Source organism: Platalea leucorodia (assembly GCF_965183815.1).
Source record: "Platalea leucorodia genome assembly, chromosome: Z".
NCBI lineage: Eukaryota > Metazoa > Chordata > Aves > Pelecaniformes > Threskiornithidae > Platalea > Platalea leucorodia.
The window spans coordinates 14,738,156-14,765,115 of record NC_138858.1 but is presented as its reverse complement, the minus strand read 5'-3'; the positions used below and the strand labels follow the sequence as shown (position 1 = coordinate 14,765,115).

At 39.1% G+C, this 26,960-nt stretch overlaps 1 protein-coding gene across 8 annotated transcripts in view; it reads left to right on the top strand.

Annotated features, from left to right (window-relative positions):
- Positions 1-23,212, top strand: part of NUP155 (nucleoporin 155) — a 41,393-nt gene extending 18,181 nt beyond the window's left edge. For 6 of the 8 annotated variants that reach the window (XM_082337224.1, XM_082337221.1, XM_082337222.1 and 3 more), the window contains 19 exons: positions 1,405-1,493; positions 4,015-4,165; positions 5,037-5,103; positions 6,021-6,139; positions 6,346-6,449; positions 8,309-8,442; positions 13,345-13,536; positions 14,200-14,338; positions 14,997-15,132; positions 15,561-15,714; positions 15,987-16,091; positions 16,211-16,365; positions 16,869-16,998; positions 17,267-17,380; positions 17,838-17,958; positions 18,957-19,067; positions 20,378-20,514; positions 21,269-21,369; positions 22,642-23,212. In XM_082337224.1, coding sequence (XP_082193350.1) covers positions 1,405-1,493; positions 4,015-4,165; positions 5,037-5,103; positions 6,021-6,139; positions 6,346-6,449; positions 8,309-8,442; positions 13,345-13,536; positions 14,200-14,338; positions 14,997-15,132; positions 15,561-15,714; positions 15,987-16,091; positions 16,211-16,365; positions 16,869-16,998; positions 17,267-17,380; positions 17,838-17,958; positions 18,957-19,067; positions 20,378-20,514; positions 21,269-21,369; positions 22,642-22,780 — 2,398 coding nt within the window. In that variant the 3' untranslated portion in view covers positions 22,781-23,212. Of the gene's footprint in view, positions 1-1,404; positions 1,494-2,685; positions 2,749-3,849; positions 3,913-4,014; positions 4,166-5,036; positions 5,104-6,020; positions 6,140-6,345; positions 6,450-8,308; positions 8,443-13,344; positions 13,537-14,199; positions 14,339-14,996; positions 15,133-15,560; positions 15,715-15,986; positions 16,092-16,210; positions 16,366-16,868; positions 16,999-17,266; positions 17,381-17,837; positions 17,959-18,956; positions 19,068-20,377; positions 20,515-21,268; positions 21,370-22,641 lie in introns of all 8 variants that reach the window. The other 2 variants (XM_082337227.1, XM_082337228.1) reach the window with 2 other exon arrangements.
- The last annotated feature ends 3,748 nt before the right edge of the window (positions 23,213-26,960 follow it).

Here is a 26,960-nt window from a genome sequence, read left to right as displayed (position 1 = left end):
AGGGCTCATCAATAAAGGAAGCTTCCTGTAATGGTGATTTCTGGTTAGTTCCCCTCTTTGATGCTTGTATTCCACGTGTAGAGGAGGCTATTGAAAATGTTTAATCTGCTTGAAATGCACTTACCTATACTTCACGGTACCCCTGTTCATTGAAATGCAGTGTGTAGTAATATCTTTAATGAGACCAACTCAGCTGAAAAAAGAACAGACAAATTTTTTCATTTTTGTGGGATGTTTGCATTTGTAGGTTTTTTTGTTTGGGTTGGGTTGGGTTTTTTCCTAAACATATTGTAGTTATTTATGCTGTTCACCATTGCACCAAGGAAATTGATATTCAGATGGACTTACCCTGTTCAGGGTCTAATGACTCTTGGTCATAGATGTTGATGTTGGTTGGTTTTTTGTGTGTGTTTGTTTTATTGGTTGGTTGGTTTGGTTTAGGTTTTTCCACTACAAACTGAGTGAGGAAGTATGGGATTCTACTCTGGAGGATTAATTTGTCATCTATGTATCTTAAGTACTGCATATCCTTTGTATGGTGCAGAAATGTATATTGTAATTAGCTGCCTTAAACAAGTTGGTATATTGTGAGTCTCTTGGCTGTCCTCACAGGGCACATAGCATGGAGGAAAAAAGGGTTTTGGTAAGATAGACCTGGGGAGAGTGATGATAAAATGTGCAGCTTTGACTGTATGTTTGCACTAGAGTTTGGGTGTTATGTGCCCAAAAGCTTGGTTGCTCTTTTCCAAAACTTGTGCAGGTGATAGATTAAGTCAGCTACTCTCAGTAGGCTGTGAACAGTTGCTCTTTGTTAAACTCAATTACATTACAAGATCTGAGAGAAAATGTGGATAACAGCCCTGGAGAGATGGGTGTTAGCAACGGAAGACATAACGAACGGCTCATGTAGCACTATAGGAGAGAGAGAGATGGATGGAAGTTACTTGTGGACAATAGAAGGATAAGCATGGGTCATCTCAACTGCGTTCTTCTTTCCACTTTCCTGTAGAGGCAAACCTTAAAAACATAGTAAAACATAAGCCTGATTTTGAGAAGTGGTAAATTTCTCTTTAAAGCCTGATCATATCATATCGTATCATATCATATCATATATCACCACAGAACTTAAAAGATCCACACAAAAAATACTTAGCTGTTCATCTAACTTATCTTTGCAATTGCATCTGTTAATGCTTTTCACATAACATGTATTCAGTGAGTTTTCTTTTCTTCTGCCAGAAGTATCATACAGTCACAAATATTTCTGAAAAGTTATGCTGTTTTTTTTTTTTATTCCCCATTTTAAAAGAACCCCCAAGATTGCTGTTAATTCTCAAATACATGAAAATTAAATGGACTGTGTATGAAGTGTGAGGAATTTTTGGTTTTGCATGTAAACTTTAGGTATGGTGGAGAAGCACAAATGAGATTTCCGTCAGCTCTGCCTCCTCCAAGCAGCGTTGGACCTATGTTGGGTTCTCCTGTTCCTGCTGGTAAGTAGCAAGCATTTCATGGTTTTGGATAGGTTGTTTTTTCCTTAAATATGTGGTATTTTATCTTCTTACAAATACGTGTGTTCTTTTTGTCTGAAGTAGTCCATGATTTTACACTCACTGGCTAATGAATTACAGAGTTTTTTTCCATTTCTCTTGAGTGATTTTTGGGTTTAGTGAGAGGGTGATGTGATCTCAAACTATGTCTGGATGTTGCATATAATTTGTTAAGATTATGTGAAGAAGGTACACATTTGTTGCTGCCAGAGGCACTTCAGCAGCCAGAAAACAATTTATCAATACTATAGTTCAAATTTTACAAAAATTAATTGGTTGTTGTGTGGTTATAGCAGAGTATCTTCTTACAGTGTCATTGTCATACCTCTGCAGATATGAGAAGAAAATAATAATTTTGATCAAGAAATGGGCTAGTCATTTAGAGTGATTATTCCCTGTAAAAGCTCTAGCTTCAACCTTTGGTTTCTGCTTAGGTTGTCAGTGCCACCTACAAATGAGAATAGTGCCTATTCTTTCTCCTCAGAACTTGATGCTTGGAGTGGAGGCCTTTCTGTATTATTCATGTTTAGGTTGTTTTTGTTTTTTTTTTAAATCAGGAACTCGTTAATTTCCAAGATCCTTTACCCTTATCTGACATGTGGCGTTAAATTTTACACATCAGACTTGGGAAAAAACTTGGTTGCCTGGAATGCAAAAAAATTCCATTTCAGTACGGTTTTTGACATAAGGCCAAATTCATAAGTATTGGAGAAAGGTGTGCTGAACTGGTTGAAGTTTTGGAAAAACAGTTGACCCTCTTTTCCAGAATTCTTAAGTAGTATTAAAACACTAAGAAGAGTGGCTATTTTTAATGCATCAGTGGCATTACTTTCCAAGCCTGATGGTGTGGAACAATAGTAACGTGGGCAGGAGCTGAGGCAAGGCATAAGAATGTAAAACTAGATCTGAGTTAGAGAGGACAGCAGCTATGTGGAGAACAGGTGCTAGGAGCAGACTGAGAATGAAAGTAAGGTGTGGGGGAAATGACAGGAAGCTCTCTAATCAACAAGGTAATTCCTTTTAGAAGTAAATGTATTTTTTCCCAAGTCTAAATGTTTGGACGTTTTTATCATTTGCTGTCATCTAAGCCTCTTTGAAACCTACTATCAAAGCACGTGTTTCCCTTTTGCTTCAGTGACAGGTCCAAGTGGAAGATGGCACCATTCTTCTGCCACTACTTACTCCGTTTGCTCAAAGGGTAGAGAACTGTCATGTGAAATTAAGATTCTGATATTGTGGATGTCTCATGTGGTGGGTCAGACAGTGCTGACACAAAAATTGATTAAAACACCTTGAAATTCTGCATGTGAAACTACATTACAATAATGTTAGCATTAAAAGGCCAGGCATCTCTAACTTAGTTCCCTCTTTTTCTCACCAATGGAAGCCTAGTCATGCATTCGCATGCTGCTTTTCTGCAAGTTTGTGCTTTGCTTGGCACACAAGGAGAATGTGCTCTGAGAACACATTGGCACTGTTTAGTGAAGGAGTTTGTTATCCTTTGCACTGTTGTGTGTTGCCAAGTTGAGAGAACTGTAGTGAGTAAGGCAAGAAGGACTAATTCTTTGATAAAAGCCAGATTTTCAGAGTGCCAGATTGCTTGCCCTTTCCATGATATGTCATCCAACATGCTGATGGTACATGGACATTTTTGTAGATGACCACATGTGTTCCTCATGTTTTGGAGTCTTAAGTTAGGTATTCAGACTTAATTTGCAGAAGGGTTGAGTATTCACAGCTGAATCTGAGGCCATGGACAGTCTCAAACTCAGTGTTGCAAGTTAAGTGTTGATGTGGTGTTTGTCCAACTGCCCTATGTAAAAATTAAGAGTAATAATACCAGTTTCTTTCAGTTGAGTGCTTTGAAGGTAAAACTGATACTCTTTGAAAAGATCTAAATGACTGAAAACGAGTGCTTTGAGAATAGGTGCCCATATCAGGAGTGGGCAGAGTCAGAAGGTGAAGAACAAGAAAAAGTGTGTGGGCAGTATTATATTCAATGCAGGGAACAGATGGTTTGCAATAAATAACGTGAGTGCTGGGAAAAAAATGCTTAATAACTGCTCTTGAAAGAAGCGAATCCATTTGGTTCACTTATGGAGTGTTGGGTTGATAAAAAATGAGTGCAGTTTGGTATTTAACTATAAATAGAAGCTGTTGGAATGGTTCTAACTTTAAAGCATTTGATTTAACAACTTTGCTGGTTTTGCACAGGGATTTTGTGGGTTCTATTTTGTTTTGTTTTGTTTTTAATTTGTTTGTTTGTGACAAACTTACCTTTATTTCTTTTCCCTTTTAGGTTCCTCCTTGACTGTTGGTAGTCCATATCCTAATCTTACCTTTTTGACAACACCCGGGCCCGATAACGCCTTCTTTTCCTTTGCTGGAGAAATGGAGAAATTTTTTTCAACTAGGCTTTTTTATTTGCATTCAAATGAGTAATATTTACCTACTTTTACCTTAGGTTTACAACCTACTAGTATGTCAACTCCCGCATTTCCTTCTGGGAATTCCATGTCTCACCCTGGTACATCCATTAGTGGAATGATGGGTCCCGAGATAGTATTTTCTGGAAGACACAACGGCATCTGCATATACTTTGCTCGGATTATAGGGTGAGATGTTTGTGTAAAAAGAGATTCTGTCACTCAATTTGTTTCATAGTTTTTCTTTCCACTAATGCTTGTAAGTGGTGAATTCTATCTTAATAGCATTTACATTTGAAATTAGTAAAGTGCATTTTTATGTTGTGTTTATGGAGTACCCATTGATATAATATGTTCTCCTTACAGCTCTATTAATAATAATAATACATTCAGTGAATGACTAGGACAGGAAAGTTGCTTAGACATTGACCCTACAATCAAGTGTATATGCACAATTCTGAAAACTGTGGTTTTATTTTTCAAACCTATGAGCTGTATGTTTCAAACTCCTACTAAAGAATGAAACAGAAACACAGAAGGAGTTACAGGATCAAAGTCCTGCCTTGAAGTCTTTTCTGTTAAGAAGCTTTAAACAGAATGCTCAAATCAAAGCAATGACGCAAGACTAAAGAGGAGTCTGTTACTTGGATGTTGGGTCCTGTGTTACTAAACACCCCAAGCAAGAATAGAGCTCTTCATAAGTTGGTCATCTCTCTGTGTGCTGGTTGGGAAAGAAATTTTTGTGATGACACTTCTTTGCCTACGCTATATTTCAAGAGAATAATATTGCCCTATATTTAAAGTATTTGAGAGCATCAAACTCCATTTGATTAAAGTTTTAAAATTTGAAATTTTGTTAATTATCTATATCTGTACCATTCAGAAATGTATAATGGTAACTTTTATTGAATGTTTAATTTTCATCCAAATTAAATCCTTGTTTTAGATCTTGAACTAAAAAGCATTACCATTTCTTTCTTAAGAACTCATACATAGAAGACTTGCAAAAATACTTGCTTAAGTTACTTGGCTTTTAACACAGTACTGTTTTGTGTTGCAGAAATATTTGGGATGGCAGTATAGTTGTGGAGAGAGTTTTCAAAAGTGGCAATCGAGAAGTTGTTGCAGTATGTAAAAGATTATTTTGTATTTTTAAAAGTTCCTTATAGTATATGTCTTAAGACTTGTTATACTTCTGTTCCCAATTATAAACTGATATGGAAAAAACCCGTTGTTGTCATTTGAATATTTTCTAAGGTGCTGCGCTCTTAACTGAGGAGTAATTGTAGGTTTTAAATCTTTTTTAAGCTACTGTTTTGAATGTTACTTTTTAAGAAACCTAACTGTAATTTGATCCCTGTTGTTAATTGGTGATGGCCAGTTTTCTATATGTTTAGTGATTGCAGTTTCTTCATTTATTCATACCCCCTCCAGACACAGCCTAAAAATAAAATGCTTTAGTGGGTTAGGATAAACATGGCAGTTATGTAAGGACATAAAAAAATTTCCAGCATCTTCCTGACTAACATCTTGGTGTTTCACTTTTTGTCCGTGATCAAAATAACAAAATCTTTTCTGACTGTGGATAGAGTCTGAGTCTGACTGTTAATAGAGTCCTGAATTGAGTAATTCCAGCAATGCAAATTAACTGCTACATGAGCTTTCCTCCTCCAATTATAAGGTAACTGGGAGACTCTGGAAGACCTTGGCAGTTATGCTGTGTCTTAGCAATGCTCAATCATTGTTTTAGTTCAGAGCTGGAAATAGTAAAACACAGCTGATTTGGTTATCAGAGGGGCAAAGAAAGTAGCATCTTCAATACTGTATATCTTCAGAGGACTACTGCCTCTTCATATATGTGCCCCCTCCTCAGTGATTGTAGTATAATAATGTTGTGTTCTAGTGATAACATTACTGTTATGCTATTTATTTGTTGTACCCTCTTTGCGTTTGTCTTTTTAGTGGCCTTAGCTTAAAATTGTAAATTTTTGGATAAAAGTTTGGAAATTAAGCTTTCTGTAAAGAAGTCTGCTTTCTTTTGCAGGTAGAAAGCAGTGTTCCATCCCATGTGCTGGAATGTGTACTACAAGAACTAAAAGGTTTACAAGAATTTCTGGATAGAAATTCACAGTTTGCTACAGTAGGAGCCCTTGGAAACCCAAGGTATTATTCGTTCTGTTAAATTTACTAGCGGTACTTCATGTCCAGCTCTTGAAAAACTATACCATGTGTATCTGTGTTGAGTTGAAGTGTATGTATGGTCTCCAGTGCCAACTGTTCAGATGCTAAAAAGCAGTTGTTAGATTTCATCTTTAAAAGATTCAGTATTTGTAATCATATTAGGATCTCTTTTTATTTTGGAATTGCAGTTTCAGCACACCAGCCAATCTGCAACAGAGGCTCCTGGGTTTCATGCGGCCTGATGGTGGAAGTTCTCAGCAGGTCCAGCAAGAACTCCAGAGGAAATATCATGGTATGTAATTATTTTTGAATAGGAAGTTTCAGGGAATAGTGCATTTCGATGTTGCCTTTATCACTTTTCTTGTTTGTTAAAACCTCTGAATAAAAATGCCTTTTTTCCATACAAATTTGACATTAATCTATATGCCATACTCAGTAATAAGTTCTTCAGAAAAAGCACTGTAGTTTGGAAACTAACTTTGCTAGCACCTTGCTTTTGCTTCCCTACCTTATCATGCTGTTCCATCAGGACCAGTGCTTCTGCAGTGACATTGGTGTAAAAAAATTATTTACATACAACTGTACTAGAGATGAAGTATATACCCAGAATGAAAACTCAAATCTAGATAGAGAAACATTCCTGCCTTTAGGTTGACTGTGGCAAGAGGCTTCGTTTGTTACATGCTGCAGATGTTACCTTTCAGTTTGATATCGAAAGCTTTAATATTGCAAGTAATTAAAGCAGTCCACAAAGGAGAATATCTCTCTGTGAAGAGAATCTGTGTTTCAGCATGGTAACATCTAGTGGTCTTGAGCCACTGCAAAACACAAGTTGTATATCTCAATTCATTAAGCTAAAAGAAAAGTGCTTGAACTTTAAAGCACTCTTAAACTTCTGTCTCTCATACAAAGAATTCAGTTTCAATATTTTCGCTATTCAGACAATCTTGAAATATGAAACTGGAGGTTTCTTTGCACACTTACCTGTCTCCTTTTTTTTATTCTTAATGTTCTCCATATTTCATAAGATTGTTTCATCTCCTCATTACAATACGTAGTAGCTGCACGCCCATTTATGTTTGTTAAACAAGGACAGCAATTGTTAAGCAATTTGTTTATGAGAGAAGTGAGTATGTTGTCCTATTAAAAAGAAATACTGTAATGCAAGTTGCCGAGGTTCCAGTCACTGAAATGTCTACAAAACTTTGTTTAGAAATAAGAGGCCTGTCACACAGCCCGTTTGAACTCACGTCCTCCTATAGCGTAGCTTTTGCCCAGCACTTGCAGGCAAGTTGGGAAGTGTTTCTGCTGCGTATACAGAACTGAAGATGGTTGTGGTCCATGTGGGTATAATCCTGGGGTTTAGTTTCTACTTCTTTTTCTGTACTGCTCACTTTCAATAGTGCGAAAGTAAATTCTTTTAAAAAGTCATTATGTAGAATTTGGCAGGCATTTAATAACTTTATTTTACATTTTTATGCATTCCAAAGCCAAGAGACCCTTTTGTATTGCTAAATGATACAGTCTAATTATTGCTGCCTTGTTTCTGAACTGGAAGCACTCAAAAGTAAAGACATCAATTGTTGCAGTTATGTCCTGCACGTGTAATAAGTATGACCATATTCTTTCAGTGAATATAATACATCTTATCAGATTTAAATGTTACTAGTTTTCGGAGTAGTTGTTGTTCCTTTCAAGATAGTGTAGACAGTGTTGACCAAAGTTGTAATTGTAATTGTTCTTTTTAAAAAGAAATACAGGTAATCAAACAAAAAGGGAATATGTATGATTTTATATCTTTTATGTTAATCATAAACACAGTTATAACAACTACTGATGAAAAAAAAACAAGCAAAAATTGAAGACTGATATGTAAATCCCGTGCACTCACACAAAGCCATACTTCTTTTTCAGACAGTACTCTTCCTATGTTGCATGGTTTGAAATAAATGTTAACAGCTGGTATTTGTTTGGGGGAAATGCTAACATGGTACTTTCCTCCAAAGAGAGCTAGACAGCATTAATCAAGAATGGAAGAGAAAAAAAACCTCAGAAATTTAAGGAGATTTTTATTATAAAACGTGAAAAATTTACATGCTAATTTGAAACATGTAAAACAGTTACTTATTGACAATCTCTTTGCTTTTTCAGCTGAGGCACAGCTAACTGAGAAGACCTCACTTCAAGGCATCCAGCAGCTTGTTCGCAAAACCTGCCAGGCATTGGCTTTATGGAAGTTGCTGTGTGAGCACCAATTTAGTGTTGTTGTAGGTGAGCTTCAGAAGGTACGATCTGAATCATATGATTTTAATTTGTTTGTATTTAACATCTGAATTAATTCATTAAGAAACATATCATGGATTTTAAACCACATATGGATTTTTATTCAGGTTGCAAGTGTTTATTTTTAAGAGACTGACATGTAGTATTGACCTCATCACCCAATTTTAGCAAATATCAAGTGTCATTAACAATAGATTTTATTTTACTTTTATTGACTGTTAATAATGAGTCTGGTTTTATAAACTACTGTGTTTTCACCTTAAGCACATTCTGCAAAAAGTGCTGAAAAGAGCAATGTTGTCCAGCCAAGAAGAACTCCTCTTTGCCTTAGTGTTGGTAAAGGTTTAACAGTGGAGAGCAATAGGGTTATAGTGTCTAAAACCCTTGCACTTCTTTGTAAGTAGGGGCCCAGAATGTATCATAGAACAGCTGAGGTAGGAAGGGACCTCTGGAGATTATCTGCCCCCTCTGCTCAAAGCAGAGTCAACTAGAGGAGGTTGCCCAGGATGGTGTCCAGTAAGGTTTTTAGTATCTCCAAAGACGTAGACTCCACCGCCTCCCTTGGACAACCCGTTCCAGTGTTCAACCAGCTTTAGAGTAAAAAAAATTTTTACTCTGTTCACGTGTAATTTCCTTTACTTCAGCTTTTGGCCATTCTGTTGTGTCCTGTCACTGGATACCACTGAGAAAAGTCTGGGTCTGCCTTCTTTACACCTTTCCATAAATATTAGTAAGATCCCACACACTGTCCCCAGGCCTTCTCTTCTCCAGGCTAAACAATCCCAGTTCTTTCAGCCTCTCCTTGTTTGTAAAAAAGGAAACTTACAGGACTATGAGTGCTATTAGGTGTACCCTTTGCTAATGTTGAATTTGCATACAGCCCTTGAAGAAGCTATTAATTTGAATACTAGGCATTCTGTCCTAGCACTTAATAGGAAAACAGATTATTTGAGAAGTTGTATTCAGTGTCGATAAAAAGAACAATTTTTAAACTTCATAAATGTACAGAAGCTGGAGCTGTTAACACTGTTCATAGAATCATAGAATCGTTAAGGTTGGAAAAGACCCTTAAGATCATCGAGTCCAACCATTAACCAAGCACTGCCAAGTCCACCACTAAACCATGTCCCTAAGCACCACGTCTACCCATCTTTTAAATACCTCCAAGGGTGGAGACTCAACCACTTCCCTGGGCAGCCTCTTCCAGTGCCTGACTACCCTTTTGGTGAAGAAGTTTTTCCTAATATCTAACCTAAACCTCCCCTGGTGCAGCTTGAGGCCATTTCCTCTTGTCTTATCACTTGTTAAATAGGAGAAGAGACCGACCCCCACCTCACTACAACCTCCTGTCAGGTAGTTGTAGAGAGCAAGAAGGTCTCCCCTCAGCCTCCTCTTCTCCAGGCTAAACAACCCCAGCTCCCTCAGCCACTCCTCATAAGACTTGTGCTCCAGACCCTTCACCAGCTTCGTTGCCCTTCTCTGGGCACGCTCCAGCACCTCCATGTCCTTCTTGCAGTGAGGGGCCCAAAACTGAACACAGGTGCAGCCTCACCAGTGCTGACTACAGGGGCACTCTCACCTCCCTGGTCCTGCTGGCCACACTATTCCTGATACAAGTCAGGATGCCATTGGCCCTTTTGGCCACCTGGGCACACTGCTGGCTCATATTCAACTGGCTGTCAACCAACAGTCCCCAGGTCCTTTTCCGCCAGGCAGCTCTCCAGCCACTCCTCCCCAAGCCTGTAGCGTTGCATGGGGTTGTTGGGACCCAAGTGCAGGACCCGGCACTTGGCCTTGTAGAACCTCATACAAGTGGCCTCGGCCCATCGATCCAGCCTGTCCAGATCCCTCTGTAGGGCCTTCCTACCCTCCAGCAGATCAACACTCCCACCCAACTTGGTGTCATCTGCAGACTTACTGAGGGTGCACTCAATCCCCTCATCCAGATCATTGATAAAGATATTAAACAGAACTGACCCCAGTACCGAGCCCCGGGGAACACCACTTGTGACCAGTCACCAGCTGGATTTGACTCCATTCACCACCACTTTCTGGGCTCGGCCGTTCAGCCAGTTTTTAACCCAGCACAGAGTGCACTTATCTAAACCATGAGCAGCCAGCTTCTCCAGGAGAATGCTGTGGGAGACAGTGTCAAAGGCCTTACTAAAGTCCAAGTAGACAACATCCACAGCCTTCCCCTCATCCACTAAGCGGGTCACCTTGTCATAGAAGGAGATCAGGTTAGTGAAGCAGGATCTCCCTTTCATAAACCCACGCTGGCTGAGCCTGATCCCCTGGTTGTCCCGCACTTGCTGCATAATGGCACTCAAGATGATCTTCTCCATGACCTTCCCCAGCACTGAGGTCAGGCTGACAGGCCCGTAGTTCCCCAGATCTCCTTCCGACCCTTTTTGTAGATGGGTGTCACATTTGCTAACTTCGAGTCATCTAGGACCTCCCCGGTTGACCAGGACTGTTGATAAATGATGGAGAGTGGCTTGGCCAGCTCCTCTGCCAGCTCCCTCAGTATCCTCGGGTGGATCCCGTCTGGCTCCATGGACTTGTGAGCATCCAGGTGGAGGAGCAGGTCGGTGACTGCCACCTCTTCAGCAACTGGGACTTCATTCTGCATCCTATCTCCATCTCCCAGCTCAGGGGCCTGAAAACCCCGAGGATGACCAGTGTGACTATTGAAGGCTGAGGCAAAGAAGGCATTAAGTACCTCTGCCTTCTCCTCATCCTTCGTGGCAAGGTTGCCTTCTGTATCCAACAAAGGAGGGAGATTCTCCCTGGCCCTCCTTTTGTCACTAACATATTTATAAAAACTTTTTTTGTTGTCTTTAACGCCGGTGGCCAGTTTAAGTTCCAGCTGGGCCTTTGCCTTTCTAATCTTCTCCCTGCATAACCTCACAACATCCTTGTAGTCCCTCTGAGTTGCCTGCCCCTTCTTCCAAAGGTGGTAGGCTCTCCTTTTTTTCCTGAGTTCTAGCCAAAGCTCTCTGTTCAGCCAGGCCGGTCTCCTCCCCCGCCTGCTTGAGTTGCGGCACATGGGGACAGCCTGCTCCTGCGCCTTTGAGATTTCCTTCTTGAATAACGTCCAGCCTTCCTGGACTCCTTTGCCGTTCAGGACTGCCTCCCAAGGGACTCTCTCAACCAGACTCCTAAACAATCCAAAGTCTGCCCTTCTAAAGTTCAGGGTAGCGGTCTTGCTGACCCCCTTCCTTACTTCTCCAAGAATCGAAAACTCCATCATCCGTCACTGAGCCGAAGACAGCCTCCAACCACCACGTCGCCCACCAGGCCTTCTCTGTTCATAAACAGCAGGTCCAGCAGGGCACCTCCCCTGGTTTGCTCCCTCACCAGCTGCGTCAGGCAGTTATCTTCCACGCACTCCAGGAACCTCTGAGACTGCTTTCTCTCTGCTGTGTTGTATTTCCAGCAGACAGCTGGTAAGTTGAAGTCTCCCGCAAGAACAAGGGCTAGAGATTGTGAGACTTCAGCCAACCGCTTGTAGAATGCTTCATCTGTTTCTTCATCTTGGTTGGGTGGTCTATAAGAGACTCCCACCAGGATATCTGCCTTGTTGGCCTTCCACCCTGATCTTTACCCATAAGCACTCGACCTTATCATTACCGTCGTTGAGCTCTAGACAATCAAAACACTCTCTAACATAGAGAGCTACCCCACCGCCTCTCCTTCTTTGCCTGTCCCTTCTAAAGAGCTTGTAGCCATCCATTGCAGCACTCCAGTTGTGTGAGTCATCCCACCATGTTGCCGTGATGGCGACCACATCGGGGACTGGCGACCACTTCATTTTCCTGCCGCGCAATGGCTTCCAGCTCCTCCTGCTTATTGCCCATGCTGCATGCATTGGTGTAAATGCACTTCAGTTGGGCTATAGATTTCTTCTCCAACACAGGCATGCCACCCCTAGGCTCATCCGTAGCAAGCCTGGTTTTATCCCCTTCCCCCTTTGAATCTGGTTTAGAGCTCTCTCAGTGAGGCCTGCTAACTCCTGAGCCAGAATCCTTTTCCCCCTTTGCGACAGGTGAACCCCATCTGTCTCCAGTAGGCCTGGAGCCATGTAAACTGGCCCATGATTGAAAAACCCAAAATTCCACCACTGGCACCAGCCTCTGAGCCACATGTTAATGAGACGGGTAATGAGATGTTGCTTTGGGGAGCTAGCACGATTTCTAACACAGGCAGCTTTTCTCTTGCGTTGCACAAGGAGTTAACTAATCGTTTAACAAATAGAACCTTTTCCTCTGTCTTCAGTAGGTTTACTGTTTTTGTAATAGTATTTTCATGCTGTTAGTGATCATCCATAGACACTACTGGCAACTCTATGTGAGCAAATATTCCTAATAATTTAAAAAAAAAATAATAACCTTAAATGTAATTTAATATTAAACGAGCGTAAAGAGTACAGACCTCAGACTTTTTAAATTCCTGCTTTTTATGCATCTGTCATTTTTTTCATCTATGAGAGTACTTGGATGGTTCCCATTATGAAAAACTCTGACATACTCATATAAAATAGGGTGTGCATTCTGACAGTGCACTGTGAAGTAAGGGGAACTGCTAACTCCATTCTTACTCGCAGAGATCTGAAACAAAACTGACACATAGTCAAGATGGCAGAGGACGTCTGCTGAGAGGAGTCCTCACTGCCCTTTGGCATCCAAGGGTCTAGTGCATTCATTGATAGGGCTTTCTTTATTATTTCTATGTTGCTATATAATGTGTATTTTAAATAATGTATTTCTATCCTGTGCACTTCAGTCATTGGAGTTTTGTATGTTTTTATTTACTGGAAACAGTTACTTTTGCTGCTGTAACATTATAACATTTCTAAGCAGAATAAAGTAAACTTTGGTAAACTGATGAAATTATGTTTTCAGGAACTTCAAGAACACCTGAAGATTACTGCTTTCAAAGACTTGGTAATTAGAGACAGAGAGTTGACTGGAGCACTCATTGCTTCTCTCATAAACTGTTACATCAGAGATAATGCTGCTGTGGATGGCATCATTGCCCATTTGCAAGACATCTGTCCTCTTCTTTATAGCACTGATGATGCTGTGTGTTCCAAGGTAAGCAGACTTCCAGATTTTACAGCACCAAAATATAACTTCAGAACATGTTCAATGAGATAAGTTGGGCAGCTTGTAAATCATTATGCTCAACTAATTTCAGGAGTACAAGAACTAATGAAGGCAGGTTGTTTGCATATTTGTGTCTTGTAGTTGATTAATGCTGAAAATTATGCGAGCTCTTGTTTGAAGCATTTGCAGTTATTTGTAGTGTTCATAGGGTCTCTACCTCCAATGTGATGTCTAACAAAACTGCCTTCTTGATGTTGATAAAAGGTGTTCTTATTCCAGTCTTTCCTCAGCGTCGACTCTTGTTTTCTGTCTGTTGCCTAGTTTCATGGAATTTGTGGAAGGATAATTGTGATTAAGAACTTCACTCTTTGAGGCTCTTCAAATAAATTGGAAAAAAGTAACTGGTGAGGGGAGGGGAGAATGGGGAACCAGTTGGTTGTTTAAGTCTTAAGCCCTTGTCTCTACTGCTGTTGTACACTTTTTCTGCTGGAAACTTAGTGTTAAGTGACAAGAGAGTGCTTTTGAGAGGATGATGTTTCTACTGTTTCAGCTTTGAAGTTTAGAATAACTCATTAACTTACAACAATATCCACAATCTGTTCATGATGTGTTCGTGTGAATAATTTCCATTTTCCCATCATTTTTCTTTAGGCAAATGAACTGCTTCAGCGGTCTCGACAGGCTCAAAGCAAACTGGAAAAAGAGAAGATGCTAAGGGAGTCACTGAAAGAGTACCAGAAGATCAGCAATCAAGTAGACCTTGCTAATGTTTGTGCACAATATAGGCAAGGTAAGAGGCAATCAGTGATAACGTTCTGGTAACTAGTTTCTGTAGTATCCTTTTGTGCCATTGTTTTTTGTTTGTTTTGTTTACTTTCAACACATTTTATAGTGTTTTACCATAAACAGTTTCTTAATGACTCTTACAATTAATATAGGTCAACCTGTTCTTGTTTAAAGCCTTTCTATATTTCATCAACCAATCAAAAAATCCACTTCCGTATAAAAATATTCCCATCCACTTATTTCACATTGCAGCGTCCATTTGTTCCATATATGTGGTAAAAATGTTTTTAGGAAAATTGTTGGGCTGTATGTAAGGAGAGGGTAAATGACTGTACTTTTGCAGGTAAGGTTTTATACCAAATATGCTGTTTGAAATATGGTTCTGAATCCTGTTTCGTGCAGTAGAAGTTAGTACGTAATTTAAATGTATCTACAACTGTTGTAACAGTCACGATTTCAGCCTCTGTACAAATATGTAACTTCAGATTTCATATAATCCTGCAGGTTAGGTACAGGCATAACGCTTTTACGATACAGACCAGAGTGAATAAGGCGTATTTTTTCTTGCTTGCTAAAGTGAGAAGTGTTTGATGTCACTTAGCATTTTGTCATAGATTTAATACAATAATGAAGGGTGATATTTGTTGATTTTTTTTTTCTAGTGCGTTTCTATGAGGGAGTAGTAGAACTCTCTCTTACAGCTGCTGAGAAGAAAGATCCCCAAGGTCTTGGCCTTCATTTCTATAAAAATGGGGAACCAGAAGAGGATGTTGTTGGACTCCAAGCTTTTCAAGAGAGGCAAGTTTTCAGAATACCTTATTACCATTATATGGGATGCTTTATTTTAAGTGATTGGAGAAATAACTCTTTTGGGACAGGTATGCAGGGTAACAACAAACAAGCATTTTATAAGGGACACAATATAGATGTTTTTGCCCAGCATGCTCTCCTTGATTCTCATTGATATGGCACCAGCTTAATCTGGAACAGAGGGTAAACTGATAGATGCAGAGATCATTGTGATCTGAACATTACAGAAATACTTGTTAGAAAGATGATTGACAACAAACTAGATTGTGCAACTAGGTGACAATAATCTGTGACCTTTTTTAAATTTTAGTAATTGTGTTTACAAAGGCATACAGTAACAACATTTGAGAAGAGTATTTCACAGGTAGTTGCAATGAAAATTGTGAGGCTTTTATTTTCTCTTGCTCTGTTTACAGATTGAACAGCTACAAGTGTATCACTGACACCCTTCAAGAGTTAGTGAATCAAAGTAAAGCTGCTCCTCAGTCTCCCAGTGTACCCAAAAAGCCAGGTCCTCCAGTGCTGTCATCTGACCCCAACATGCTAAGCAATGAAGAAGCAGGGCATCATGTAAGAAACTCACAAAAAAATCATGAATGCTCTCCAGAAAATAGTGTGATTTGAAGGGGTATAGAATTTATTATTTTTAAAAAACTATGGAATAGTTTCGCAAAGTAGATAAAAGTCGAGATTTGTCATAAGTGGGCTTCTTTATATACAGAGTTTTCACAGAAATGATGACATGCAAATAATGTGAACCTAGGTATTGTTGCATGCATATTCAGTGCTTGATGTAGTGTAACCACTTCTGGATTAACAGCTTTGGCCTTTTCTTCCCTTAGTTTGAACAAATGCTAAAGCTGGCTCAGCGTTCAACAGATGAACTCTTCAGTATTGCACTTTACAACTGGTTGATACAAGTTGACTTGGCGGACAAACTGTTACAGGTGACCTCATCTCTCTACAATGAAATAATTTGAATTGGAAGAGTTAATTGTAATAATGCAGATGCTTTAAAAAAGCGGAGAGACCAAGAAAATCAATGTTATCTTTATGACTTCTGTAGGTTACTGCTCCCTTTTTGGAACCTTACCTTGTGCGGATGACCAAGATTGACCAAAACAAAGTCCGTTATATGGATCTACTGTGGAGATACTTTGAAAAGAACAGAAATTTTAGTAATGCAGCCAGAGTCTTGGCTAAGTTGGCTGACCTGCATAGGTATGGGTTATGTGTGATCTATGGCATATATTGAGGTAATTGGGGAAAAACCAAGCAAACTAAAATCAAAACCTTACATGTATTTTAAGAAAAGGACAAGGACAAGAAAAGGCCAATGCCCAAGGATGTTTGCTAAAAAAATTTTAAATGAATGGAATATATTAGCTTTTAATCCAGGCTGTTATTGGAAAGAAATTATATGTTTATTTTATGTATTATACATTACCTTGCAATGTATTTCCTGTTGTAAGTACCATCTATTAAGTGGTCATTTCTTACACAGAATTTTATAATGTGATAGTGTAACTGTGGAGCAGTGGATTGAGAAGTAAGCTAGAACTGAGCCTCCAACAAAGATGGGGTTACATGATTGGGTAGTGTCCTGCAGGATTTAATAAAATCAGGGGAAGTCACATACTAATTCCCAGAGTCTAGTTAGAATATAACTAACCCTCAAATAATTATATTAAGTACCAATTTTATTTTGAATATTTGTTTTGCAGCACAGAAATTTCTCTTCAGCAGCGTCTTGAATACATTGCACGTGCCATTTTGAGCGCGAAAAGTTCCACTGCCATATCCTCTATAGCTGCAGATGGTGAATTCCTACATGAACTAGAAGAGAAAATGGAAGTAAGAAAAAATATTAACCTAAGCTACACTGTAAATGCATTATTTCACTTTGTCTCATTGGCACATGACATTTTTATTACCAGTTCTGTAGAAACAGTTTTCTGTGCTTTCTTCCCAAAGTTATGCAAAGTTACGCAGTTGATAAGAGACTCCAAGGTGTAAGATAGTAACATTTCTACATCTAAATAAGTTAAAGTTAATTACTGGTGTATGAGGCTTTGATTAAATAAATCCAATCTTGAAATATTTTATTTTCTTTTTAAACAAGGTTGCAAGGATCCAGCTTCAAATACAAGAAACGTTACAACGGCAGTATTCCCATCATTCTTCAGTGCAAGACGCAATCTCCCAGCTTGATGCTGAGCTGATGGATATAACCAAGGTGATTAAAATTTCTCTGTATTAAAAGTCAATTTATCACATTTGTGGGGGAAAAAATGTTTTGCAAAGAATGATTCTATGCTGACTAGGAAATGTAATAGAGAGAGAGTTTGGCATTCCTCGTCTCAGAATGTCTGTTACTCTAGACTGTCTTTTTCTGTACTTTAATTTCTTCTATGGGTTTCTCTACTTTATTAAGTCTCTTAGATTTCTTCATTTACTGGGAAAGTTGTTAGAAAATAAATGGTATTAATTATAACTTCATATAAAATTGGGAATTGTATTTAAGAAGTGAAACTAAATGTAGTAAAAAAAAAAATCATTTAGTGTTTGACAACAGTTACTTAAGTTGCACCCTTACTAGTCTGATGTCTACCACACAAAATAAAGAAAAGCTGATTTTAAAACTTTGTTTTTTATCCTACTTGAAATGTAAAGCCTGGTAATTTTTCTTTCAGCTGTATGGAGAATTTGCTGACCCTTTTAAGCTCTCAGAGTGTAAGCTTGCAATTATACATTGTGCGGGTCATTCTGATCCTATCTTGGTGCAAACTCTCTGGCAAGAAATCATTGAGAAAGGTGAGTCTTAATGGACTAGGAGTGGTACAAGCTAGAACTATAAGAAAATGGTACACTTAAAGCTTTTAAGGCTGACTATGTGCTGCTACTGATGTGCTGTCCAAGTAAGATGCACCCTTTCTGGACTATTCTGTAATATATTTGGTAAGCGTAGTTAACTAGTAATTCATTAATGTTATTACCTTTTGGCTTGTGTGCCTAAAGGACAGAAAAGTAATATTTTTACATATATGTTGGAGCATATTGTATGTATGGCTTGAATAATCACATTCCAGATAACGTTTAAGAAGTCGTTTCATCCCTTCTTGTTCCTAGATGCCATTATATATGGCCTTCAGAATACCTGTGAAACTTTGTCTGAAGGTTTCACTATTAGGAAATTACAATAAAAATGTTAAATTTATTGTGACAAAGATTAAAGAATTTTCGGGGAGTTCAGCCTTTTTGTCATGTTGACAGGAGTGGAAGTGTAAGGGTTTTGTCTGTTTATAGAGAAGTAGAGTAGTGGGCACAGCTCTGCAAGCCTAGCCACTCCACTGGGATAATCTGCTTCACCCTTTACCATGAGTTGGTCATTCACTCTCTTTTCCTGTTTTTTTGGGGGGTTTGGGGGGCTTGTTGTTTGTTTTTTGCTTTTTTTCTTGAATTTTGTGTTGCCATTGTGCAAACAACACTGACAGTGATTTGAGGGAAAAGCTACGTGGTAGTGGGTTTTTTGTGGCTTTGTTGTTGTTGGGTTCGGTGGTGGGGTTTGGGGGCGGGTTTTAGTTTGTGTTTTTTTTAAGTAGATCTGTATGGAACTTGCAGGAAACATAAAAATCTGTGAATATATATATGCTTGCACACCAGAAAAAATTGTCCTTTTAGTTCCACGTGCTGATTTTGCACTAACAATAGCGTTAAGATTTTGATGTGTTAGTAGTACCTCAGTGTAGAGGTGTATAAATGTGGAACGTTTTTTCTGAAGTTCTCTTTAAATTATTTCTTTTCACTTTCAGAGTTGAGCGATAGTGTGTCTCTGAGCCCCACTGACAGAATGCAAGCTCTCAGTCTGAAGATGGTATTGCTTGGAAAGATATATGCTGGCACACCTCGTTACTTTCCTTTAGGCAAGTTGTTTAGCCTGCATAGTGAACAAACATACGCATTACGTGAATGGGTCTCAGCTTTCTTTTTAGCCTCTTAAAAAAAACGTTTTAACCTAAGAAATGTCTCTTTCTTTTTTTTTTATCTAAAAGGAAAGAATATTGATAATTTTGTGATACATAATTATGTACTTGTGATACATAATTACTGTAGTTATTTGTGAACTTTTTCACTGTAGCTGAAGTAACGAATTATTTCAACTGTCAGTAGTGATGGAGTTGATCTTGAGGGTAGCTGGGTAGTACTTTTTGGTTTTGTCCAGGAAATTAGGAACAAAAGCATTGTGATACTTGCTCATTATTACAGTGACTTTGCCAAGGGATTGAGGAGAGGGAGGTTAGACAAAAAGTAGAAATAGAATTCCTAATTTTGTAAACACAGTATAGTTGTATGAGTATAAAACCATTACAGTTTTTACAGGTGCAGTTTTTCCTAGAATTTATCCAGGGGTTTAACCAGAATTTACAGTTCTTCACCCTGAATGGGGAGTAAATGAAGCTTAGAAGGCAGCAACAGTTATTTTTGGATGGCTGTGAAAGAAATCTACTACTACTACTTTAGAAAGTAGTAAAGTTTGTTTGTATTAAAGTACAAAGTAAAAATGTGTATTTATACATATAACAAGATCTTCGGCAACAACATTTATCTGCTGTCTTGAAGTATCTACTGTTATCGGCAGGGGCAGGTTTTAGAAACAGTTCAGGAGATTTCTGGATCCTTTTTGGCGCTTCTTTCTGCTGTTGAGATGCTCACGTGTTTTGACAACTTGGTGTTATACAAAAACCTGGAAAATATATTGTTCAGCACTAAATGTTCTTTTACTGTACTAAAATATTGTAGAAGAACATTCAGTGCCGAACAATACGTTGTTAATTGTTACTGACACTTAAACATGATAAAAGATGCAGTAGTGTTGCTGGCTATTCTAGCAAATGAAATGATAGTATGTTCTTCTGTGCTGGAACAAAAGTTAATGATCTTTCCTTAACAGCATATTTCCACGGGAGAACTGTAATAAAGTACTTAGTATGAGTAATCCCTGTCATGCATTAATGATAGCTTAATACCATCTTTGGAGGTAGTTACATTTTGCATATCCTTCCCTCAGTGCAGACTCAGGGGGAACTGTTAATGTGTGCTTCACAGAAGAAAGGTACCAATTGTGTGGAAGACAGAAAATTAAACTTGGAGTAAATCACTTTCAAATGTCTTTCTTTGCTAGACTCCCATTAACGAGTTGGAATCTAAACATCCCGTTATTTTTGTCCTCCAGATTTTTTAGTGCAGTTTCTAGAGCAACAGGTCTGCACTTTGAACTGGGATGTAGGTTTTGTAACATACACCATGCAAGAAATTGGAGTGCCATTGCCAAGGCTGCTTGAAGTATATGACCAGTTGTTTAAAGCACGGGTAAGGAAAATAGCCACAAAATAAAAATCTTGTTTGCAACTACTATCAAGGTCTGTCTTTAGCGGGAAGCATAAAATAATGTAAGGTATAATATATCAAAATATCAACTTCATAGTTTTTGTTCTCTTTTTTTAATCAAAGGCTCTTAATGCTGCCTTTCCCCCCCCCCGTTGATTTTATTCACTTCAACCCTGAAGTATGAGGAAAATTGTTAATCCTTTTACTTCACCAAAAGCTGGTTTAGGATTAAATAGGATTAGAATTGTTATGTTGCAGAAGGAACAGCATATCTTGAATGTATTAATTTTATTTGTTTCTATTAAGGATTAAAATTTGCTATATTACTGCATCTTGTCTAATCTATTGATGCAATAGGAATAAAGAATAAGAAGTCATATTTTTAACTTCTGGTTTGCAGAACAGGCTTAAACAGAATTAAAGAGAATTGACTTGCTTCTTTTTACTCAGATTCCTTACAGTGTAAAGAATTCAGAACTTCCTAAAATCTCTTACTTTACAGACTGTTAGGTAAGGGAAAATTGAGTTAAATTCATGTCTATTTTAGTACTCAAAAGTCAAAATAGTACTTCAATATAGACTTGATATAGATTAAGATAGAATTCCCATTTCTCTTACATTTTTGTTACAATGAATAAATAATTACCACAGCTGGCAATTTGTGTGAACACACACACGTTTTATTTTTCTTGTCTCCTTAATATTTGTCTCTTTAATATTTTGGAATTTTTTTTAGGACCCATATTGGAATAGGATGAAAAAGCCTTTACACCTTTTAGAGTGTATTCATGTATTATTATCAGGATATGTACATGATCCAAGCCGAGTACTTTTGAGGTAAGAAAGGCAACTATATCCTAATAAATAATGAAAGATATAAAATATCCTAAAGCACTGCACTTCAGCAATCCCCAAAGCTCCTCTTCTTTTCTTTTGGGTGAATTTAGTATTTCTTTCCCAGCAGTGATTACTGAGACTCCTCATTCAAAGCCAGTTGGTAGAAACCTTTGGGGTCCTCCCTAAAAACTAATTCAATAATGATAATTTTCTCCACTTCACTGAAGACCCATGAGGAACCCAGAGGATTATTTTGTAAATTTTGGAAACATACTTTAAGGAGTAGTACAGACAAATTTGAGGGAATCGGGGAAAAGTGGGGAAAAATGAGAATTGGGCATTTTGTGAATGAAACAGTGAACTGTTTAATGAAGAAGCGCTAGAAGCACTGAGCTCTTATATTCTGGAAAAGAGAAGACTAAACATGGGGATAGATCTTCCCAAATTGTTTTTAAGAGGTTGGTGATGAATCACTCTCCAAGACTAAAATTCAGTTTAGTCTGCAACAGGAGAGAATTTAGGGTTAATATTAGAAAAAGTTTCTAGTTAAAACAATAGCTACGTACTTGAACAAGTTGTCTGCATATTATGGAATCTCTAGCTTTAGCAACTTTTGTGAATAGACTATACAAACTTCAGTCAGAACTATTTTGTCTCAGAAATAGTGAGCAGAACTAGGCAAAGTCTTGAAAACTCTTCTAACCATAAATTTTTCTGATTCTTTTGAAAATATACATGTAAATATCCCCTGTTCTTGTACAGAGTTTACATCTATCTATTCTCACTTTTTTGGTCTTTCATGGCTAGCTGATATACTCATTAAAATAAATACTCAACTTATTAGAACGTTAGTGAATGTTGTCTAATTTTAATACCTACTTATTGATACCTAAATGTGACTTGATACTAATTTTACCTATTTAAATTGCTATCTGAATTAATAACTTAATTGATTGTATTCGTATCTAAAGTAATATCTAAATATTAAAGTAAATATTTCATGCTGCTGTTAACTATCATGTTGTATTGTTTATATTTAATATCAGATAAATAGTAATGATTTATTTATTTTCCCATTATGCCTCAGTCACAAGCATTAGATTTCAAAAATCAGTTTTTCTAATAAATAGTTAAATACTTAAAAGTAGCAGACAGATGTCTTGCTGATATGTTATTCCATTAAAACTCAAAGAATGCTCACTTTCTATTTCAGATTAATTCTAATATACAGAACAAACAGGAGCTCATTATTATTGTATGTTTTCTTTACAGGCGAAGATTCACAAATGTTTGTTTGGATGCTGTTAGTTGCTACCTGGTTGAACTTCAGTCTATGAGCCCGACGCTAATGGTGCAGACTACTATTGGGAATTTTAAATCACTACAGGCTAAATTAGAACGGCTTCACTGATTGACTAATAAAATAACAGAATCATTAGCTCAGATAAAATGAACTATGATATAAAAGTTCAGATGTCTGCACTGAATCTCTGGAAGAACAAATCCTCAGAAAGAAATTCTGAGAAAGTTTTATCTCCTGCTGCAGTTACCAATTGTGTGGCCTGTATTCGTGCTATTCTAAAGGTATCTACAAATTGTAGAATGTAAATGTGACAAACGGAGTTTCTTTTGCTACTACCAAATTTTTTAACAATAGAAAGCTTTTTTTTATACTGTTGAAATAAAATACATTGTGTCATCTTTCCCTTGAGAATTAAAAAATATTTGGAAAATATTTTTGTTTTTCTTTACTTAACATAAAGTAATGGAGAATAGTAGGATGTAAAATCTACTTGATAGCTGTTTTACAACTATCAAAACAAGAAATGACAACTGCAGAAGGCAAGATGATGATAAAAGCGCATGTAGATTAGTCAGGTTGTAAATGTGGTCATATCACGGAGTAGTGATGCAATTATAACTCTCTGCATGAGTTTTTTGGCAGGTCTTTCAATAACAAAGATAATCATTATTTCATAACTGTCACTTTAAACACAGCCTGCCTCTGTAAATAGAATGTATGGGATGAAATTGCAGAAACTAGCAATTTAATTTGTATTGCAAGTGAAAGAACAGTATTAGAAACCCATCAAATCATTTTCCCTCTTCCATTTTAATAAATGTTGTATCTGTTAAAAATCAAATAAAGAAGTGAAGAAGTGACTTCTGTCTACTTCGTTAAATGCATGTATATTCCTTAAAAGGAGCAAAGCCTATGCATCATCCTAAGATTTTAAAATCTCATCCTACAAGGAAATTTGTTTTGTCTCTGTTTTACTGCTATGCATTGTGTACATATTCAACAACATAAACTCTGTATAACATGCACAAGAAATTACCAGTTCATGCTGGTCTTTAGCCTTTCTCAAATAACTTATTCATGTAAGTAAATAATCAAAGAGTTTGGAGAGATTTTTAATGGGGGAAAGAAGCAAATATCTTTATGCCTACAGAGTATATTAATATATTTTTTTCCCCAGGAGAATGAGTAATTGCTACACATATCACAGGTGTTCAAATAACAGAAAAAAAGAAGTATGGATTAAGACATTTATTTACATGCAAGTTATCTACTTATAGCCTTTACTACTGGATCTGATTACTATGCTCTGAAGTTTTGTTTAAAGTACAGCCATTAAATTTCATTCCCTGTGAACTGCCAGGTACATTCTGATGATTTTCACCCAGAAAATACATCCAGTGAAGTAGTATGTAAATTAAAATACATCTCTTTTTTTTATTTCTCATTGGATCAAAACAGAAGTGAAATCTTCAATATTGGCTTTTCTCTTTTGTCAATGTTGAAATTTGCCCATAGAGTATTCAAATAGAGGAATTACTTGCATCTTTCCATATAAAGTATACTATCCTTAGATGCTACAAGTTCTTTTCTGCTGATACCTATGTTTTGCACCAAAGATGTCGTGTTCATTTACCCCAGTCTTGTTATTGCAGTTCTGTTCGTACTCCATACAAGTGATATCCCAAGTCTTGCCTGATGTATTTAACTTTTATTTCTAAATTTTTTTCCACAGAAGTACACTGCCAAGTCCAACACTAAACCATGTCCCTAAGCACCACATCTACACCTCTTTTAAATACCTCCAGGGATGGAGACTCAACCACTGCCCTGGGCAGCCTGGTCCAATGCTGACAAACCGTTTGGTGAAGAAATTTTTCGTAATACCCAATCTAAACCTCCCCTGGTGCAACTTGAGGCTATTGCCTCTTGTCCTGTCACTTGCTACTTGGCAGCAGAGACCAACCCCCACCTCGTTACAACCTCCTCTCAGGTAGTTGTAGACAGCGATAAGGTCTCCCCTCAGCCTCCTCTTCTCCAGGCTAAACAACCCCAGCTCCCTCAGCTGCTCCTCATAACACTTGTGCTCCAGACCCTTCACCAGCTTCACTGCCCTCCTCTGGACACGCTCCAGCACCTCCATGTCCTTCTTGCAGTGAGGGGCCCAGAACTGAACACAGGACTCGAGGTGCGGCCTCACCAGTGCCAAGCACAGGGGCACTCTCACCTCCCTGGTCCTGCTGGCCACACTATTCCTGATAGAAGCCAGGATGCCATTGGCCCTCTTGGCCACCTGGGCACACTGATGGCTCATGTTCAGGCGGCTGTCAACCAACACCCCCAGGTCCTTTTCCGCCAGGCAGCTCTCCAGCCACTCCTCCCCCAGCCTGTAGCGTTGCCTGGGGTTGTTGTGACCCAAGTGCAGGACCCGGCACTGAGCTGTGTTGAACCTCATACAGTTGGCCCCTGCCCATCGATCCAGCCTGTCCAGGTCCCTCTGTAAGGCCTTCCTACCCTCCAGCAGATCAACACTCCCACCCAGCTTGGTGTCATCTGCAAACTTACTGAGGGCGCACTCAATCCCCTCATCCAGATCATTGATAAAGATACTAAACAGAACTGGCCCCAGTACTGAGCCCCGGGGAACACCACTTGTGACCAGTCACCAGCTGGATTTGACTCCATTCACCACCACTTTCTGGGCTCGGCCGTCCAGCCAGTCTTCTACCCAGCGAAGAGTACGCCCATCCAAGCCATGAGCAGTCAGTTTCTCCAGGAGAATGCTGTGGGAAACTGTGTCAAAAGCTTTACTAAAGTCTAGGTAGACAACATCCACAGCCTTCCCCTCATCCACCAAGTGGGTCACCTTGTCATAGAAGGAGATCAGGTTGGTCAAGCAGAACCTGCCTTTCATAAACCCATTCTGGGTGGGCCCAATCACCTGGTTGTCCTATACGTGCATGATGGCACTCAGGATGATCTGCTCCATAACCTTCCCTGGCACTGAGGTCAAGCCGATAGGCCTGTAGTTTCCCGATCCTCCTTCTGGCCCTTCTTGTAGATGGGTGTCACATTTGCTAACCTCCAGTCAACTGTGACCTCCTGGGTTGGCCAGGACTGCTGATAAATGATTGAAAGTGGCTTGGTGAGCAGCTCTGCCAGCTCCCTCAGTACCCTTGGGTGGATCCCATCCAGCCCCATTGAATCATAGAATGCTTTGGGATGGAAGGGACCTTTAAAGGCCATCTAGTCCAACCTCCTTGCAATGGGCAGGGACATCTTCAACTAGATCAGGTTGCTCAGAGCCCCATCCAGCCTGACCCTGAATGTTTCCAAGGATGGGGCATCTACCACCTCTCTGGGCAACCTGTGCCAGTGTTTCACCACCCTCATCGTGAAAAATTTTTTCTTGTGTTTAGTCAAAATCTACCCTCTTTTAGATTAAAACCATTACCCCTTGTCCTGTTGTGGCAGACCTTGCTAAAAAGTCTGTCCCCATCTTTCTTGTAGGCCCCCTTTAAGTACTGAAAGGCTGCAATAAGGTCTCCCCGCAGCCTTCTCTTCTCCAGGCTGAACAACCCCAGCTCTCTCAGCCTTTCCTCATAGCAGAGATGCTCCATCCCTCTGATCATTTTTGTGGCCTCCTCTGGCCCCGCTCCAACAGGTCCATGTCCTTCCTGTGCTGAGGACCCCAGAGCTGGATGCAGCACTGCAGGTGGGGTCTCACCAGAGCAGAGGAGGGGGGCAGAATCCCCTCCCTTGACCTGCTGGCCACGCTGCTTCTGATGCAGCCCAGGATATGGTTGGCTTTCTGGGCTGCAAGCACACATTGCCAGCTCATGTCCAGCTTTTTATCCACCAGGACCCCCAAGTCCTTCTCAGCAGGGCTGCTCTTAATCCCTTCATCCCCCAGCCTGTATTGATAGCAGGGGTTGCCCCAACCCAGGTGCAGGACCCTGCACTTGTTCTTGTTGAACCTCATGAGATTCACATGGGCCCACCTGTTCAGCCTGTCCAGGTCTTTCTGGATGCCATCCCGTCCCTCAGGTGTGTCAGCTGCACCACTCAGCTTGGTGTCATCTGCAAACTTGCTGAGGGTGCACTCAATCCTGCTGTCTGTGTCATTGATGAAGATATTTACAGCCTCAAGCTGCGCCAGGGGAGGTTTAGGTTGGATATTAGGAAAAACTTCTTCACTGAAAGGGTTGTGAAGCACTGGAAGAGGCTGCCCAGGGCAGTGGTTGAGTCTCCATCCCTGGAGGTATTTAAAAGAGGTGTAGATGTGGTGCTT